Source organism: Canis lupus, chromosome 12, assembly GCF_003254725.2.
Source record: "Canis lupus dingo isolate Sandy chromosome 12, ASM325472v2, whole genome shotgun sequence".
Taxonomy (NCBI): Eukaryota; Metazoa; Chordata; class Mammalia; order Carnivora; family Canidae; genus Canis; species Canis lupus.
In genome coordinates this window covers 21,197,654-21,213,991 of record NC_064254.1, presented here as the reverse complement: position 1 = coordinate 21,213,991, position 16,338 = coordinate 21,197,654, and the positions used below count along the sequence as shown (strand labels likewise).

The 16,338-nt window shown below is 42.7% G+C and overlaps 1 protein-coding gene across 1 annotated transcript in view; it reads left to right on the top strand.

Moving 5' to 3' along the window:
- Nucleotides 1-10,328: 10,328 nt before the first annotated feature.
- The window catches only part of GCLC (glutamate-cysteine ligase catalytic subunit), a 48,283-nt gene continuing 42,273 nt past the window's right edge, over nt 10,329-16,338 (top strand). The window contains exon 1 of the mRNA XM_025419047.3: nt 10,329-10,574. Coding sequence (XP_025274832.1) covers nt 10,425-10,574 — 150 coding nt within the window. The 5' untranslated portion in view covers nt 10,329-10,424. The remainder of the gene's footprint in view (nt 10,575-16,338) is intronic.

Here is a 16,338-nt window from a genome sequence, read left to right as displayed (position 1 = left end):
CATGGGAACAAAAATGTTGCCTTTCCCATTCACCCAGTATCTTCAGCACCAAGAACAGGACTCATGCAGAAAGGGTACCTCAAACATATTTGTTAAATAAACACAAATTTAATCCAACTGGCAAAGAATTGTTTTAGTTAATCATAAAACTTTATATATTGTCCAAACTTCCAGACATTCTTTGTAGCCCAGATCAGCACTGGTACTAATTTCACAGCTAGTTTATGGACATATTTAATCCATGTTCTTAAATATTAAAAGACATCTGTAAAAAAAAATTTCTTAGTTATTTGTTTTGCATAGTGAAAATGAGAAGATAGTACCTAATTCTAACTTCAGTAATAATACTATTTCAAGGACAAATTCTCACATTCAAGTTTTTAGTTATTGTTATAACTATTGCAATCTAATTATGACTCAAAAAGCCTAGTGAATTTCCCTATCACTCATGTCCACAATCACAGGACTGTGCCCCTGACCTTACTGAGGGCAAGGGGGAACCCTGATTAGTTCCCTGTACATTGAAGTGGTTCATAATCTCTCGCATAAGTTATGTTTGGGTTTCTGAACAGGAAAAAGGACTTTGATATGTGTTTGAGGTACATTTGTGGACAGAGATTTTTCATTTTCAATATCATGAATTTTAGTGAATAATATGATTATATGATACTAAAAAGATATACTGTCTTACATCCATGGATTTACTTTATGGGTCATCCTTAGGATTTTCCTTTAAAAAGAAACTATTTCTTGAGGGTCTTGTAGCTATAGTAGCTTCTATGGTACTCTCACCTCTCAAGGCTATTATTTGAGTGATTGGTGATTCAACCCTTCACCCACTATTTGATTTTTCTCTATATCTTCCTCCATGAGCACAAGACATAGCTAATATTCTAAAACCCCAAAATTATGAAGAAGTTAAAGGGCATAAAAAGATAAATATAAATGTATAAAAACTTAAAATATCAAATTTAAGAGTTTATTTTGTACAGTCCCGACCCAGTAAAGGTGATGATATTTTGAAAATCTCTCTTGTATGAAACTCTTGAAGCAAGGTGGGTCCTGAATTTGCAGTCATAAGTCCTGGATTTAAGTACAGGTTCTAGCATTCAACTTTTCTTTAGGTCAGTTTTTTTCATCTCTAAAATAAAATCTTATTAAAATTCTGTAAAGTGTGAAAATGGGACATATATATTAAGGCACCCTCTTATATATTACATTATATTCTATGTTAAATTAGGGCAGCCTACATAGTAAGATCTTTTGCAGGCAGGAGGTCAGATGAAGGTACTGTCAGGAAAGACTGGGCAGCCCAGGGGGCTCAGCCGTTTAGCGCCGTCTTTAGCCCAGGGCCTGATCCTGGAGATCCGGGATCAAGTCCCACGTTGGGCTCCCTGCGTGGAGCCTGCTTCTCCCTCTGCCCATGTCTCTCATGAATAAATAAATAAAATCTTAAAAAAAAAAAACTTCAACTTTTGACTTCAGTTTGTGATGAAATATTCACTAATCAGTATCCATGGCCAAGTGCTGGCAGGGTTGGAACAATAATGATATGTTCTAATCCCAGCTTGGCCTCCAAATGGCCACTAGCTTGAGCACTACCAATATGACTTTTGGGCAAGACAAGTAACCTTTCAGCCTGTTCCTCCCTTGCAAAACTGCCTTACTCCACTCAGATAAGAATCAAGATAAAATACATGCAAAAGCTACACATCATACTTGTATATGACCTATTAGTGTGCTCATTCTTTGAGTCCAGTTCTTAGAAGTAGTGAGGTGAGGTATAGAAAGAAAATTATGAAAGAGCAAATTAAATGTATAAAACACACCAAAGCTATCTGCTATAAGTTTATGGCTCAGCAACTAAAACTGTTAAGAAGATTAAATAAGTCTGTTTATGTAAGATTAAGTCTGTTTATGTAAAGCACAAAATTCAGTTGTAGCTATAAGGGAAATATTCATTCATTCACTCTTTAATTACCTCTTTCTTCTGTCAAAGCACATCATAGGCCAAAAAGGCCTACTCAAAATTTAGGTATTACTGTTGATATGATTGTGTTTTGCTTTCAGCAATCAGTGGAAAGTAGAATGAATTTGGACTCTGAAGGCAAACAGCCCTGGAATCAAACCCAAGTTCTGCTGTTTTCTTACTATTTACAGGTATGGTCTTTGAGTGTACTTCCTAAAACCTGTGAGCTTCAGCTTCCTCCTCTGTAAAAATGGGCTAACAGCTCACAGAAATTGTTCCCAACCCTTTTGATCACATTATACATCTTGAAAATGAGAATATTTGTACCCAAAGGATGTTGCTGCCCACAGTGAGATGTGACCAAACCAAGAGGCTCTGGTCACCCAAATCAGGTTCTGCTTTGCCATCACAAGGACTGAGAAGAATGTCATTTTTACATTTCATTACTCGTTAGAGCTCATTAGTATTGCGGGGCATACTCTTTGGGAAGCTCTGCCTTATTTGTTTTAAGGGGAGGAATAAATGTGAATCTTCCTGGTCATAATAAATAAATGATTTCTTAGTTCTCCTTCCTTCCCTAGATCAAGGACAAACAGAACAACCTGCTTAGCTAGGCCTATTGCCCTGGCTGTACACTCCTCTGAAGGTGACAGTTGGATTGGGCCAGAGCAGAGCTGTCCACACCAAGTGATGCTTAATGGCAACCTTTCTTTGGTGAACTGGCACACCCTTCCATATGAGCTGTGTTCAGCATGTTCCACATGTTCCTACCAAAGCTCTGGAGACAGCTGGTGACCAGCAAGCTGTTCTTTATGTTGTACAGGTGTCTACTGAGGAAAGGAGAAGATAGAAGAGCCAGTGAAGGTTCACCTGAACTACTCTTGAAGAGAAGACACTGGCAGTAGTCACAAAATATTAAAAATTAAAGTGGCAAAGGGGATTTTAGTGGCCTGGAGAGAGCTTTTAAACCTGGCTTTTTACAGGTGCTGGGCTTTTGAGTAATAGGGGAGTCAGTGTCTTTCCAGGAAAGGCTAAAACATCTTACCATTGCAACAACAGAATAGCATTCCAACATCCATGGCAGGAAGATCTTTTCTGAGCTTACTGCTGCTAAAGTGTAGTAATGTTGGGTCTCCTAAAATTATTACTTCACCTTAACTGATGCAAAAGAAGTATCATTCAGTGAGCTACCCCCCATATGTGTCAGATGCTCTACATGTTATTTCCAGTCTTTACAAGCAGTCGGCAAAGTATCAATTTCCTCCCATTATACAGATGATGAACTTTTTTTTTTTTTTTTTTTTTTTTAACCAGATGATGACTCTCAAGCCCAGGAGCTTGCCCAAGGTCTTACAGCTAAAACGGGCCAGAGGTGGGTTCCAAATCAGTTCTAACGCTCAAGCCAAGACTTTCCCAGTATGCCATGTTCTCTGCCCAGCAGTAACAGAGATCCTACGAGATCTAATGAGTTTTCATTCTTTAAAATTGAATTCTTAAAAAAACAAAACATAGGCAGGGAACTAAGAACTGCAGTTTAACATTAATATTGGTATAAGTATATAACTGGTCTCACATGGACAGGAAATAAGACTAGGAGAGTAGACCAGAGCTGGATTGGTATTGTGGCCGTGAGGAAAAGAAAGGATAAAGAAGGAGCCCTACTCCCTCTTATCATGCGCTCCATCAGCATACTGGAGACTAATAGTATACTTAATAGCTGAATGGATTTGTATACATGATGACTGCAAATAAAATGATACTAACCATTGTACATATTAGTACTTCTCAACTAGTCATTTTGATGACCTTAGAACCCCTTGCAGATATAATCCTGATATGTGTAGACCAAGGTTTCTTAATCTTCATGTTACTGATGTGAATAATTCTTTGTGTGGGGCTGTTCTGTGCATTATAGGATAGGTCTTCTTTAGATGAATTGATTTTTTCCCCTCAAAATACCTATTGGATTTTAGCCTAAGTACTAAGCAGCAGGGGTATTATGTGTGGAAAAATGCCCTTCAGAAGTAGAATTATACCATTCCTTTGTTTTTGTTTTTGCTTCTAGGAACTGGCCTTATTGAAGCAAAACTGCTTACTATCCAGTACCATTGCCTTTCTACATGATGTGATTATGATAAGTACTTTTTAACATTTTATCCCTCCACAAATGATGGAGTGCTGTGTGCCAAAGTTCAATTATTTGGTGTTATCTAAGCTAGAATAAAGTTTACATACATTTATGTGAATAAAGGTGAGTGAAATGGGAAGAAAAAGGTAGAGAGTAAAATTTGGATCTTAAACAACATAAACACATGCCTGAAAGACCACACTCACATTTGACAGTGAGCCTGTTTTGACAATAATAATTACCCCTGCCAGCCATTGTGAAACAGTTTATGCTACATGAGACAAGGATGGATTTTTAGTTTTGTTTTTAAATGCAAGGTCACATAATGTAGAGCAATAGCAAGAAAACTTGGAATAAAAACAACTGGATAACACCAACTGTCTCCAATTTCAGGACGAAGGAAATTGATTTCCAGTAAGGGATTAGCCTATTGCTCACTCCTTTTCATCTTCTTGGATCATTCCTCATACTAATTGCTCAATCATCTTTTACATTCCTCACTTAGAGCTAATACCTAAGATCATACACCAGTGAAATTTGCTTTAAGTTACTGGGAGGGGGTGAATACCTGAAATGAGATTAGCCATGTGGTGATACTGAAGATGGGTAACAGTTACAGTGGGTACATTATATTATGCCCTCTGTACTTTTGTTTGTTTGGAAGTGTCTGTAATAAAAGGTTATGTTTCTTTAACCACACTCCAGTGAAAAAAAAGAGAGAGTCTGCTAGACTCACCCATTACCTTTCCTGTCCCAATACATCAATTTTGGCATCCCCATCTTCTTGCCTAGCATCTTGTAAGAAGGCCACGATACTGTTATGAAAAGTGTTACCACTTGACATGTGTTCTGGATTCTATCACGCCTCCTGAGAGATCTTGCTTCTAGAGACATCCTATATCATTCTCACATCTTTAATCTTCCACTGTTCACTCCTACCCATCTTCTTTATACACTCCAGCTTTTCACATCTTAAAAAGGCCTTCACTTGACAGAGCAAACCTTCTGCAACCCTACATGAAAATAAGCACTTTTGTACTTTAGAAAAATCCCGTTGAACTAAAAGTTGGCTTTAAAAACCAAGTTGAGGGCAGCCCGGGTGGCTCAGCGGTTTAGTGCTGCCGCCTAGGATGTGGTCCTGGGGACCTGGGATCAAGTACCACATGCTCCCCGCATGGAGCCTGCTTCTCCCTCTGCCTGTGTCTGTGCCTCTCTCTCTCTCCTCTGTGTCTGTCATGAATAAATAAATAAAATCTTAAAAAAATAAAAATAAAAACCAAGTTGACAGTGCTCACTTCTGCAGCACATACACTAAAAACCAAGTTGACAGATGTTCTGTGTTTTGTTAACTTGGAATGACAATTGCACATCTCAGCAATATGTGTTAGAAATATTACATACTACAAGAAGATTTGCACTTTTCAACGAATTTAGTAGTAGTGACATCAGAGAATGTTTAGGTTGGAAGGAAAACTTCATTTGAACAAGTGTCACTGATGATAAAGAACACAGCTTAGATTGGGCAGGTTATCCTGAGCTATGGTGAAGACTAGTCTTTGGGTACTATGCTTCTGTGATAAAGCCCTGGGGGTACTTCTTCAATGTAGTCAAATCAAATTCCAAGTTTAATGCAATGTAGGGAAAAAAAATCCTTTATGCATCTTTTGTATTTTGTACTGTGTACACTTAAGAAACAGCTGTTTGTTTCTACCAATTAATTAAAATACAAAGCAAGAAAATCTGAAACACCTCATTGTCTAAACAGAGGTCTTTTGGGGGAAAGGAGGTGTCAAAGGAGAGGAGGGCTCAGTGGAGGCAGTATCAAGAGCAAGGAAGAACCCCCAGAAGGAGGCCCTCAGCTTAACCCAGGCTGTGAGGTCTGGTAGAGAGGTGCATCAGGAGGGGCACCTGGGAGGCTCAGTGGTTGAGCATCCGCCTTCGGCTCAGGTCGTGATCTCTGGGTTCTCGGTGTCCTGGGATCAAATCTCGCATCAGGCTTCCCTCTCTGCCTATGTCTCCACCTCTCTGTGAATAAATAAATCTAAAAAAAAAAAAAAAAAAAAAAAAAAACAGTGCACGGGAGCAGATCCCTGGGTAGCCTCTACTTGTTATTTACTATTATTGGATCTTAGTTGCCCTATCTATAAAACGTGGCAACGACCAGGATTGTTCTATGGATTCTAGAACAAAGTGCTTGGCATAAAGCAGGTGCAACCTGAAGAGTGAATTATTGAGACCCGCCCCCCCCCTCCCCAAGAGAGCACCTAGGGGGATGCTCAAGCCAAACACAACGGTAAGGGATGGGGCAGGTGACCACAAGGGGCCTGAACCTGCAAAATATCTCCCTCAGAGACCCTCAGTCACAGCCCGGCTGCTTTCCTCCCTCCATCTCTGGGAGGCCAGCTCCGGGATCTCAGCGGAGCTGCTGACTCAGGGAAAACTGGAAGCGGCGTGACCACGGGGAAATGTATGTTTTCCTCCTTGCGGAGAGGCCTGAAAACCCTGGAGTCTGAAATGGCTGCTGCAACACTCTGAGCGGGAGGCGGGGTGGCGGCGGGGAAGGTGTCAAGAGCCGAGGGCCGGGACTTCGCCCCCAGCAGCATCCCCGGCACTGACCTCTAGCACGGAACCGGCACAAAATGCTGAGTCACGGGGAGGCGGCACCGCGCGCCTGGAGGCGGGCCCGGCGCAGTCACGTGGCAGAGGCTGTATCACAACAGCGACGCGGCGTGCAGCGCCCGCGGCCCGCGCCGCTTCCTCCCGCGACTCAGCGGCTCCCGGAGCATGCTCAGCTCGGCCCCGCGGCGGCTCCGGGTCGCCGGCCTCCCGGCTCCGCGGTCCGGGTTTTCCGGGCGGTCGCGGGGGCGGGGCTCGCGGCCGCCCCCGGGTAGGAGGCGGGGAAGCGCTGTCAGGATCGCCCCTGGCTGTGGTTGGTTCGGGCCGACCGAGTCCCGGTTTTTTTCCGCGGAAGAGGTGAGCAGGAATCCGCCTTTGGGCAAGGCTTGGAGAAGAGCTGATTCTGCGGTCTCTGAGCGCCTTTTCCCTTTAGCCATCATTAAAGCCCTGAACAGCTGTCCAGAGCTAGTCCCTGAAAACCTACTCGTAGAAGTACCGAATGAGACGTAAACCTAAAAAAAACAAAACAAAACAAAACAAAAACAAACCCACAGCCAAATAAAGGGGATTGATTGTTGCTGAATATGACTTCGGTTGATCTGTGGTGGGTTCCCCATCCTCCCCTTGCAACAGCAATTGGTGAAGGCATGACTGCCAGTGCCACCAAGCTGCACCCAATTGGAGATTGAACAGAGCCCAGGGGCTCTCGGGTGCTGGTTCAGAATTCGGGTAGGAGAGGCCCCCCTTTGTGTCAACCAGAACCTGGGGCTGACTGACTCAGATTACAGCGTTGGCTCTCAGAGCATTCAGTACCACGTAGAGCTTTGGCTAGACTTGAACTTAGCCTCTTAGTGAACCACCCTTGTCCCTGTATTCTTCCTTAGAAGGAAACTGATACTCTCCCAAGAGACCAGCTTCGGGTATTGTGAGGAAATCCAGCAGGTGTAGAAGAGTGTGTTCTTTGCACAGTGTAAATGTCTACACCTGCTGTGTTTCAATTAAGTGGAATACGAGCCACAGAGATCCTAAGTTTTCCCATTAACCACCTTTAAAAACTAAAAAGAAACAGGTGAATTAATTTAAGCACTATCCTGCATCTTAATGCACCCAAAATACTGTTACAGCCCCATGTGATCAATGTAAGATTAATGAAATGTTTACATTTTTATTTTTGTATTGTCTTTGCATCTAGTATATGTACTACCTTCACACTACATCTCCTAGGTCACTAAATTTTCACTGGAAATACTTGGTCTGTATTTCCATTTCATAAAACTAAGACAAAAAAGGTAAATTCACATTCCCGACCTGCTCCAAATTTATGTAAAAGTTTTCCAGTAAGGAAATGGAATATCAAATTTGAAATTTATATTTAAGTGGATTAAAATAAAACTAAAATTCAGTTTTACAGTCAAATTAGCCATGTTTCAAATACTCAGTAGCCACATGTGATTGATGGCTATTGGGTTGAACAATGCAGGCCTATGCAAAAGTGAGATTTTGAGAATAAAAAAAATGATCTTTTAGATGCCTCACCTGCATGTGAAACATGAGCAACACTGCCAGCCTAGCTCCCCACACTCCCTGTTTTCCATAAGAAGCTAAGATTTATACACGCACTTTTCTTTAAAAAAAAAAAAAGATACAAAACGCATAAATCATCTCTATCCCACAGGAAGTCAGTACCATGGTGATATTTTTAAAATGATTCTACTGTAATGTAGAAATAGAGGCATGTACAAATGCAACCAAATTAAACAGGGGAATAACTGGGATTAAACGGATAAACAGGAATGTGTCAGGTGGAGAATTCTTACCACAAAAAAACAAAAAAACAAGACAAAACAAAACAAAACAGTGGAAAGTTGGGACCAAACAAGCCTGGTGATGTTGGTGCAGAGGGTACAAGGAAGAGTAGGTGCAGGAGCTGAGGTTGCTGAGTCAGCCGGGAACAAATTAGAATGAGGCTTGGTTTTTATTCTTGCTGTGTGCTGGGGACTGAAACATCCTCTTAGCTTCAAACACTCCCACAGTCCCATGTCCCCATCCACACCCCACACACATACACACATTCCACTGTGGAAATTACAGCCAGACCTTGGGTATCCATGTCCCCAGTGCCTGAGGGGCACATCCACTATGATGGGGTATGAAGAGACTCCCACTATCATATATCCATTCAGCAGTTAATGAGCGCTTACTAAATGTTGACTTTGTAGTTGATGGAAGTGGGCACAATAAATACACACTTTCTGGCCTCAGTGCACGCGTGGTCTAGTTGCTGTCACTTTTTCCCTCCTTGACACATCATTACTCTATCAACACAGAGTTTTTGGGGTGAGGTACCTCCTTCCTTCTCTTTTTTACCAGCATAGGATCATCCCCAGTTGTACCTGATATTTTCTACTCCTTGGTAAGCTCACATGAACATCATTTTAGTCACATAATGAATATTAGGTTTGGATGAGGGATATACTTTGGAGATGATTCCTTAAAAAAAAAAAAAATCCATCTGGAGATGTTGACAAAGTCCCTTCTGTTGTAATGATGGTATCTGGGCCATCCCAAGAATACATGTCATAAATAAAGAATACACAAATACTTGTGATATATACACATTGAATATACATAAAACCTGCAGACAAATTGATTCCTCTTAATAACCAAGTAATTTATTGGCTGCTGACTCTATGCATGTCCGCATTGTACACAGTGTTACAAAATCCATAAAAAGATAGAATAAATTTTACACAGGTATGGAAATGATTTGCCCGAGATCTCACAGTCTGTCAACCGTGGAAACTAGAGTTGAACAGGTGTTTCATCTGACCCCCAAGCGATGGAGTGAGTCATTACCATACTGGGCTGCTCTCACCTGTGTGAGAGGCCTTTGCTCACCCCAAAACGAATATAGTGAGTTGTTCACTAATTCAAATAACCGAATTTCTTCCCCAACCCAAAGTTTATGTCTTTGGATCCGAGAAAACAGGTTTTTACATGATCTCCCGTTTGCTTAAAGGCTGCCGGACCTCACTTTTCCACCGCGCGCCCTCGGAGAGCTCCGCCCCCTGACTCCGCCCCGACCACGCCTGCGCACGCCTGCTCCGAGGCCCCCTTAGAGCGCCCGGCCACGCCCCCGCTCCTGCACCGCCTTCTTTCCCCGCCCCCGCCCGTAGTCTATAAAACTCGGAGCGGCGGATCGCACCCTGGAGCCGCGAGCGAGCAGATGGGAGGACTGGGCATGCTCGGTGGCGGCGCAGGTCTCGGTCACAAGTAGGAAGAAGCCAGTGCACGACACCGGTAAAGAGAAGCGAGAGCCGCTGCGGCAGCGCGGCTGCGGGGTCCGCCGCCGCCGCCGCCGCCGCCGCCTCGGAGCCGGAGCGAGCGGGCGGGGGGCGGGGGGCGAGGCCGCGGGGCCGAGAGCCGCGCAGCCTGCCCTCCGGTCCTGTGCCTCTGTGTCCGCGCGGCGTGCGGGACCCCCGAGTCGGTCACCTGGGCGGCGAGGACCCCGCGCAGGGGAGCGGAGCGGAGCGGACCCTCCCTCGGCCGGCCGCGGCCCAAGGGCGCCCCCGCGGGGCGGAGCAGCCGCCGCCGCCGCCGCGGTCCTGTGCGGGCAGCCGAGGGGCCGGCTCGCGCCCCGCACCCTGAGCAGCGGCCGCCGTCCACCCCGAGGAGGAGGAGGAGGAGGAGGAGGAGGAGGAGGGGGCAGCCATGGGGCTGCTGTCCCAAGGCTCGCCGCTGAGCTGGGAGGAGACCAAGCGCCACGCCGACCACGTGCGGCGGCACGGGATCCTCCAGTTTCTGCACATCTACCACGCCGTCAAGGACCGGCACAAGGACGTGCTCAAGTGGGGCGACGAGGTGAGCGCCCGCGGCCTCCGCCCCCGCCGGGCGCCCCTGTCAGGCCGCCCCGCGCCTCCTTTGTTCGGCGGTGCGCGTCCTGCGCTGCGCCCCGAGGTCCCCGCCCGGCGGGGCCCCCCGGAGCCTGGGGCCCGGCCCGAACCCTCCCTCCCTCCCTCCCTCCCATTCATTCGTTCTTAGGGTTTCCCCCTTGGTTCAGCCAATGGGTTAGGCGCTGGGAGGGCGCGATCGTGAGCAAGTGTGACACCTGGTGCCTCCCGGAGTTTCCAGGCTGGGATGTCGCGACCTGGCGCCTGGTGTCGAAAGGCGCTATTGCCATCAGTGAGAAAAGGACCCGGTTGGACCCACTGGTCCCGGGAGGGCCGTTGCTGCTGGGGGTCCGGTCGTCAGCCCCACGCGGGCAGGTTACTTTCTAGACCTCCAGCTGCTTCTCCTCCTGCTCCCTCGCACCCTCTTCACCCACCCCTCCTCGCCCTCGCACCCCTCCCCCGCCCACACACACCCCATCACCACTTTATAGGCATGGAACACGAATGACGGCTCAGTTTTCCCCCCCAAAAAGGGAAGAAACTTCCTGGTCCTGTTAAATTCTAAAAGAGGGGAAAGGGAAAAACAAAACAAAACTCTAAAAGGGAACTCTTGAAGCTTCGCATTTGAGATTTGTTAGTTGGCTCCCCGTGGCCTGGATCCGACGTCTAACCCTGGCCTATCGGTGCTTCCACGTGTGTTCTGCCTAGAGCTGAAATGTCTTTGCATTTTCAGTATGTTGAACCGTTGTTTATTGGAAGGATCTGGAAAGACTTGCCCCCTTTTAGATGGAGTTTTCTTCTGCCAAAGCTCTCTGTGCTTCTCCCTTCAAGTCTTCTACAGATACAATTCAGATCATTAAATGCTTTTTCGAAAAGCATGCATCTGTTTTTACCATTTGCCTTCCATGGCTTGCTCAGGTGTAAATTTATCTTTTTTCCGTGTTTTTTTTTTTTTTTTTTTTAAGATTTTATTTATTCATGAGAGACACAGAGGCAGAGACACAGGCAAAGGGAGAAGCAGGCTCCACGCAGGGAGCTTGATGGGGGACTCCATCCCTGGACTCCAGGATCACGCCCTGGGCCAAACAGCAGGCACCCCAAGTCCGTGTTCTTAATGCTTGACCCAAGTGTCAGGGTGCTGCTACATCAATGCAGAATCACTGTCCTCCCAAAACTTCAGTTTATTTCTAAGATTGGAAAATAATTATTTTTACAGTTGAAGTAATTGTGCTGTTTTACCTGAGAAAGGCATAATAGTAACTCACACTTCTAATAGAAGGGGTTTGTCCTACTTTGGTAATTCTTCAGTTTTATTCTAAAGTTTCTTGTTTCACAGCATCTGACCTTGTGTATGTTCATTTTTGTATATTGTGTGCATTTAATGATCTATCCTCTGTCCCCCAGCCCCGATTTTTTTTTCTCTCCCGCACTTCCTTTTGCTTCTTTTCCCCCTAAATCCACGTACTTTGAAGAGGATGAAGTAGAAAAGTTATATGAGATTTAAAAAAAAAAAGTTTCTCATTACTTTAAGTTCTATTTCAGTCACATGTTGGGGTGGGGTGTAGGATTTTCAAGAAGAGTAAAGTTCCTGCTGGCAAGTGTTGACAGTCCAGTTGGAAATAGGCAGCCTTGATGCAAGGGTCTTGAAGAATTGAGATTGTGAAGTGTAACAGATGGTTAAGGGGAGGGGGGAACCCCACTTTCTAGTGCCTGAAAAGGCACTTCAGTTAAACCTTAGTCCTCCAAAATTGGTTCTCTGTCCCATCCCTGACCTGTGGTGTTGCAAGAACTCATTCTCCACTGTGGTATCTCTAGGACTGGGCAGGGAGAAGGTGAGGTTTTAGAGGAGGGTAGGAAAGCCTCACGCCTATTTGCTGATGCCTCTAGTATCATGTCAAAGTAATCACTCTTTTGTGTTACAGAACATTATTTTTCAAACTGCTCATGATCCATTAGCGGGTTGAGAAATAAATTTCAGGTTTCCCTAGGCGTTTTTTTTTTTTTTTCTCCTCCGAACTTTAAAAAAAAAAAAAAATAGGATGAAGAGGATCACTTTGTTATAAATATAGCAAGAGTATCGTGTCAAACTTTTGAGTGATTTGAGAGTGTGCATGAGCAGGTATGTCTTAAGTCATATGTAATTTATTTCTTAGGATGGTTGCCACTTAAAATGTGAGTCTGATTTTCAAACTCCTTGTCGTGGGAGGCTTCCTTGATGAGCTTTTGAAAAAGCAGGAGAGAAGTTAACTACTCCAGTGTTACCACCATTCCTTGCACAAAGGATCTCAAGGATCATAACTGCCAAGTAGAAGTCTGCAGGCAAGGTCAGGTAGCAAGCAAGTGTGTTTGTAATCAGCAGCCTCGGGAAGTAACTGTGCAAAAGGCTGGGCAGATAAAAGTGGAGAAGGGTGTGGTGGCTGGTGTGGCCCTGGAGATGGACGATGGCCTTGCCAGACAGAAGATGGTGTTTGAGATGTGATATGTTGGACTGTGTTGGCGTGATACCAAATTACTGCTTTTTGTGGAATGTTTTGAAATTCACCTGAAGGTAATCTTTAGACTGTTGAGTAAAGCGAAGGCTGCCACCAGTTGCTGTAGGTAAAAATGTGTTGTATTCTAAAGATATGTGTATGCTGGCTTTTTTGGAAATCAAAAGTATTTTGTCGTGACAACCATATAAGTGCGTAGATTCCCAGAGCAGCTTGGAGATGCTTTCACCTTTGGTGTAAAAGGTCCTGACGCTAGCCACCATTTATTCTGTTTCTGTAGGAGATAGAAGTTCTAACTCCTGGGTTGCCAGGAAAACACTTCATTTTGCACCAGGATGAGGGCTGTGGGGGAGAGGTAAGATGGATGTTGCTGGGTGTTCTTTTGTCTGCTAAGCACTCTATGTATGCAAAAAAAAAAAAAAAAAAAAAAGAAGAAGAAGAAGAAAGCACTTACCTTTTCATAGCTGACACGCAACTTTTCTGGTGCAGATTTTGTTTATTACTGGAGTGTGCCTATTCAAAAACAAACTTCGGAAATGTATGCCACAAATGTGGCAGTAAGTACAACTTTTGAATTCACTCTAGTGTTAGCTGCCGGACAGGCCTTTTCAGCTACTTAATGGCAAGAGGCATTATCAGAATTGAAATCTGTCTGGCTTCAGGTCCATTTCTTAAACAGGTAATACCAGGTTTTGGATTATTTACAATGTATGAGATTTCATCAAATCTCCTTTTACAGAGTTCCAACTGCAGGTTGTAAACATGTCAGAAAACATTTAGAAGCAAATGTGTAATTTTTCTAAGTTTGTTTTTTTTAACTCTGTGTAGTGGCCGTCAAAGTTAAGAAAATTGTCCTCTAGTTAGGAGAGAAGTGCATGTGAATTTAGGAAAATATCTTCAGTATTTGAGTGTGTTCTTACCATGCATAAAGCCAGTAAAATTGGATGGGAAATATTAGGGCTGATATGTCATCATTGAGTTTGAAGGACCAATTTGCCTGTGTAGGTTAAGTCCCCAAATTTGCTTAAGTGACTATTTAGAAAATACATAGCTTATTAACAAGCTTATGATCCCATAAAATAACTGTGCTATAAATCTAGAGTTGTCAAAAGCATTTTCATTTGAGTGTAAATGAACATATAGCTGTGGGCAAAATGATCTCAGCCTCAATTTTTTTTATCTATAAAATGGGGATGATAATGTCTTATAGGGTTATTAATATTAAATGTAATAATATTGATGCAGTGGTTTACTAGTCAGTGCCTCACCTTTCAAGCAAAGACTTGTAAATGGTAACTTAAAATGTTCACTTGGAAGTTTTATTTTTTATTTTTTAATTTATTTTATTTTTTACTTGGAAGTTTTATAATATCTGTTCTATCTCCTTTATCTCCATGGTCAAACAGACTCAATGATAGAGAATAAACTCAGGGTTGCTGGGATGGGGTAGTTGGGAAGAGGGATGGGTTATACAGGTGATGGGGATTAAGGAGGGCACTTGTGATGAGCATGTGGCATTTGTATGTAAGGGAGTGTCACTAAATTCTACACCTGAAACTAATATTACTATTAACTGGAATTTCAATAAAAACTTGAAGAAAAAAATTAAATTAAAAGATAGCCATGGTCATTAGAGAATGAGGCATTCCTTGTATGTGGGTTTTTTTTTTTTTTTAACCAGTTAACTTATATTTGTTTTTCCCAGATATATTTATATTCCATTAGTTTAGTTATTTTTTATATTGATGGTGTTTGAAGGTAAATCTAGTATTTCTAAACTGCATTTAAAAATCTGAATTGTGTCTTAAAAGCGCATTGTTGGACACTGACTAGAAGTAGATACTGAGCACAAATGTTTCTTAATAGTAACTAGGAATGTTCAGGTTTCTTACATAGTTCATTGAGTATCTTGTCACCTACAAGCAAAGTTGTTTTCTTTCTGTCTCTGTTACTGGGGACATTGTTTTAACAGTATTTATTCATAAACACAGTGGTAAAATCAAGGAAAAAACAAATTTGTGTTTCTGAACATTTTATATACTCAAGGCATCTGAATGTGGTTAAATTTAGAAAACTATACTGATGTTGCTGGTACTGGACCATATTCTAATAAGCTTGCTAATATTCTCTGTTTATACATTCATGATTTAACCAAGTTGGGTGGGTTTTTTTTTTTTTTCTTAAAGATTTTATTTATTTATTTATTCATTCATTCATTCATTCATTCATGAGCAACCCATAGAGAGCAGGCTCCATGCAAGGAGCCTGATGTAGAACTTGATCCCGGGACCCCAGGATCACACCCTGGGCTGAAGGCTGAAGCTTAACCGCTGAGCCACCCAGGCGTCCCATTAGGTGAGTTTTTAAAAACATACTAACACCTTTGTTTTGATATAGTTGACATCAATAAACTGCACATATTTAAAATCTACAGAAAAGTTTTGATATGTATATACACATGTGAAACTATCCCCAGAATCAAAATCATGAACATGATGCACATCTCTAAAAATGTCCTTGTGCTCCTTTTTATTATTTTTTTTTTTTTTTTTTTTTTCTTGTGCTCCTTTTTAATTTCCCCTTCCCCTCCCCACTTCCACAGACCACCACTGATCTGCTTTCTGGCACTGTAGGAGTGTTTGCATTTCTTAGACTTTTATATCTAGGAAATCATAAAACGTACTTTTTTGGTCTGGCTTTTTAAGCTGCTTATATATTTTGAGATGCATTCATTTTATTGAGTGTATCAGTAGTTCGTTCCTTTTAATTGCTGAGTAGTGTTCCATTTTGTGGATTTACTACAATTTGTTTATCCATTACTTGGATTGTATCCAGTTTTTAGCTATTACAAACCTTGTGTGAACATTAACCTATACATTTTTGTATGGACTTATGCTTTTATTTACTTTGATTATTCCCTAGGAGTGATGTGTTTTAATTTTTTAAGGAAATCCCAATTTTTTAAAAGTGGTTGTACCATTTTACATTCCCAGCAGGAGTGTATATGTCCACATCCTTGTCTGCATTTGGCATAGTCAGTGTCTTTAATTTTAACGATTCTAATAGGTATGTGATACTATATTGTATTTTTTAATGTGCGTTTCCCTTAAGAGCAGTGGTGATGAGTATCTTTCAGGTGCTTATTTGCCGTCTCTTTTTTGTGAAGTATGCTTAAAGCCATTTGCCTTGTTGTGTTTTCTTATTGACTGTGAGAGTTCTGGATATAATTCTTAACAGATAATTTAC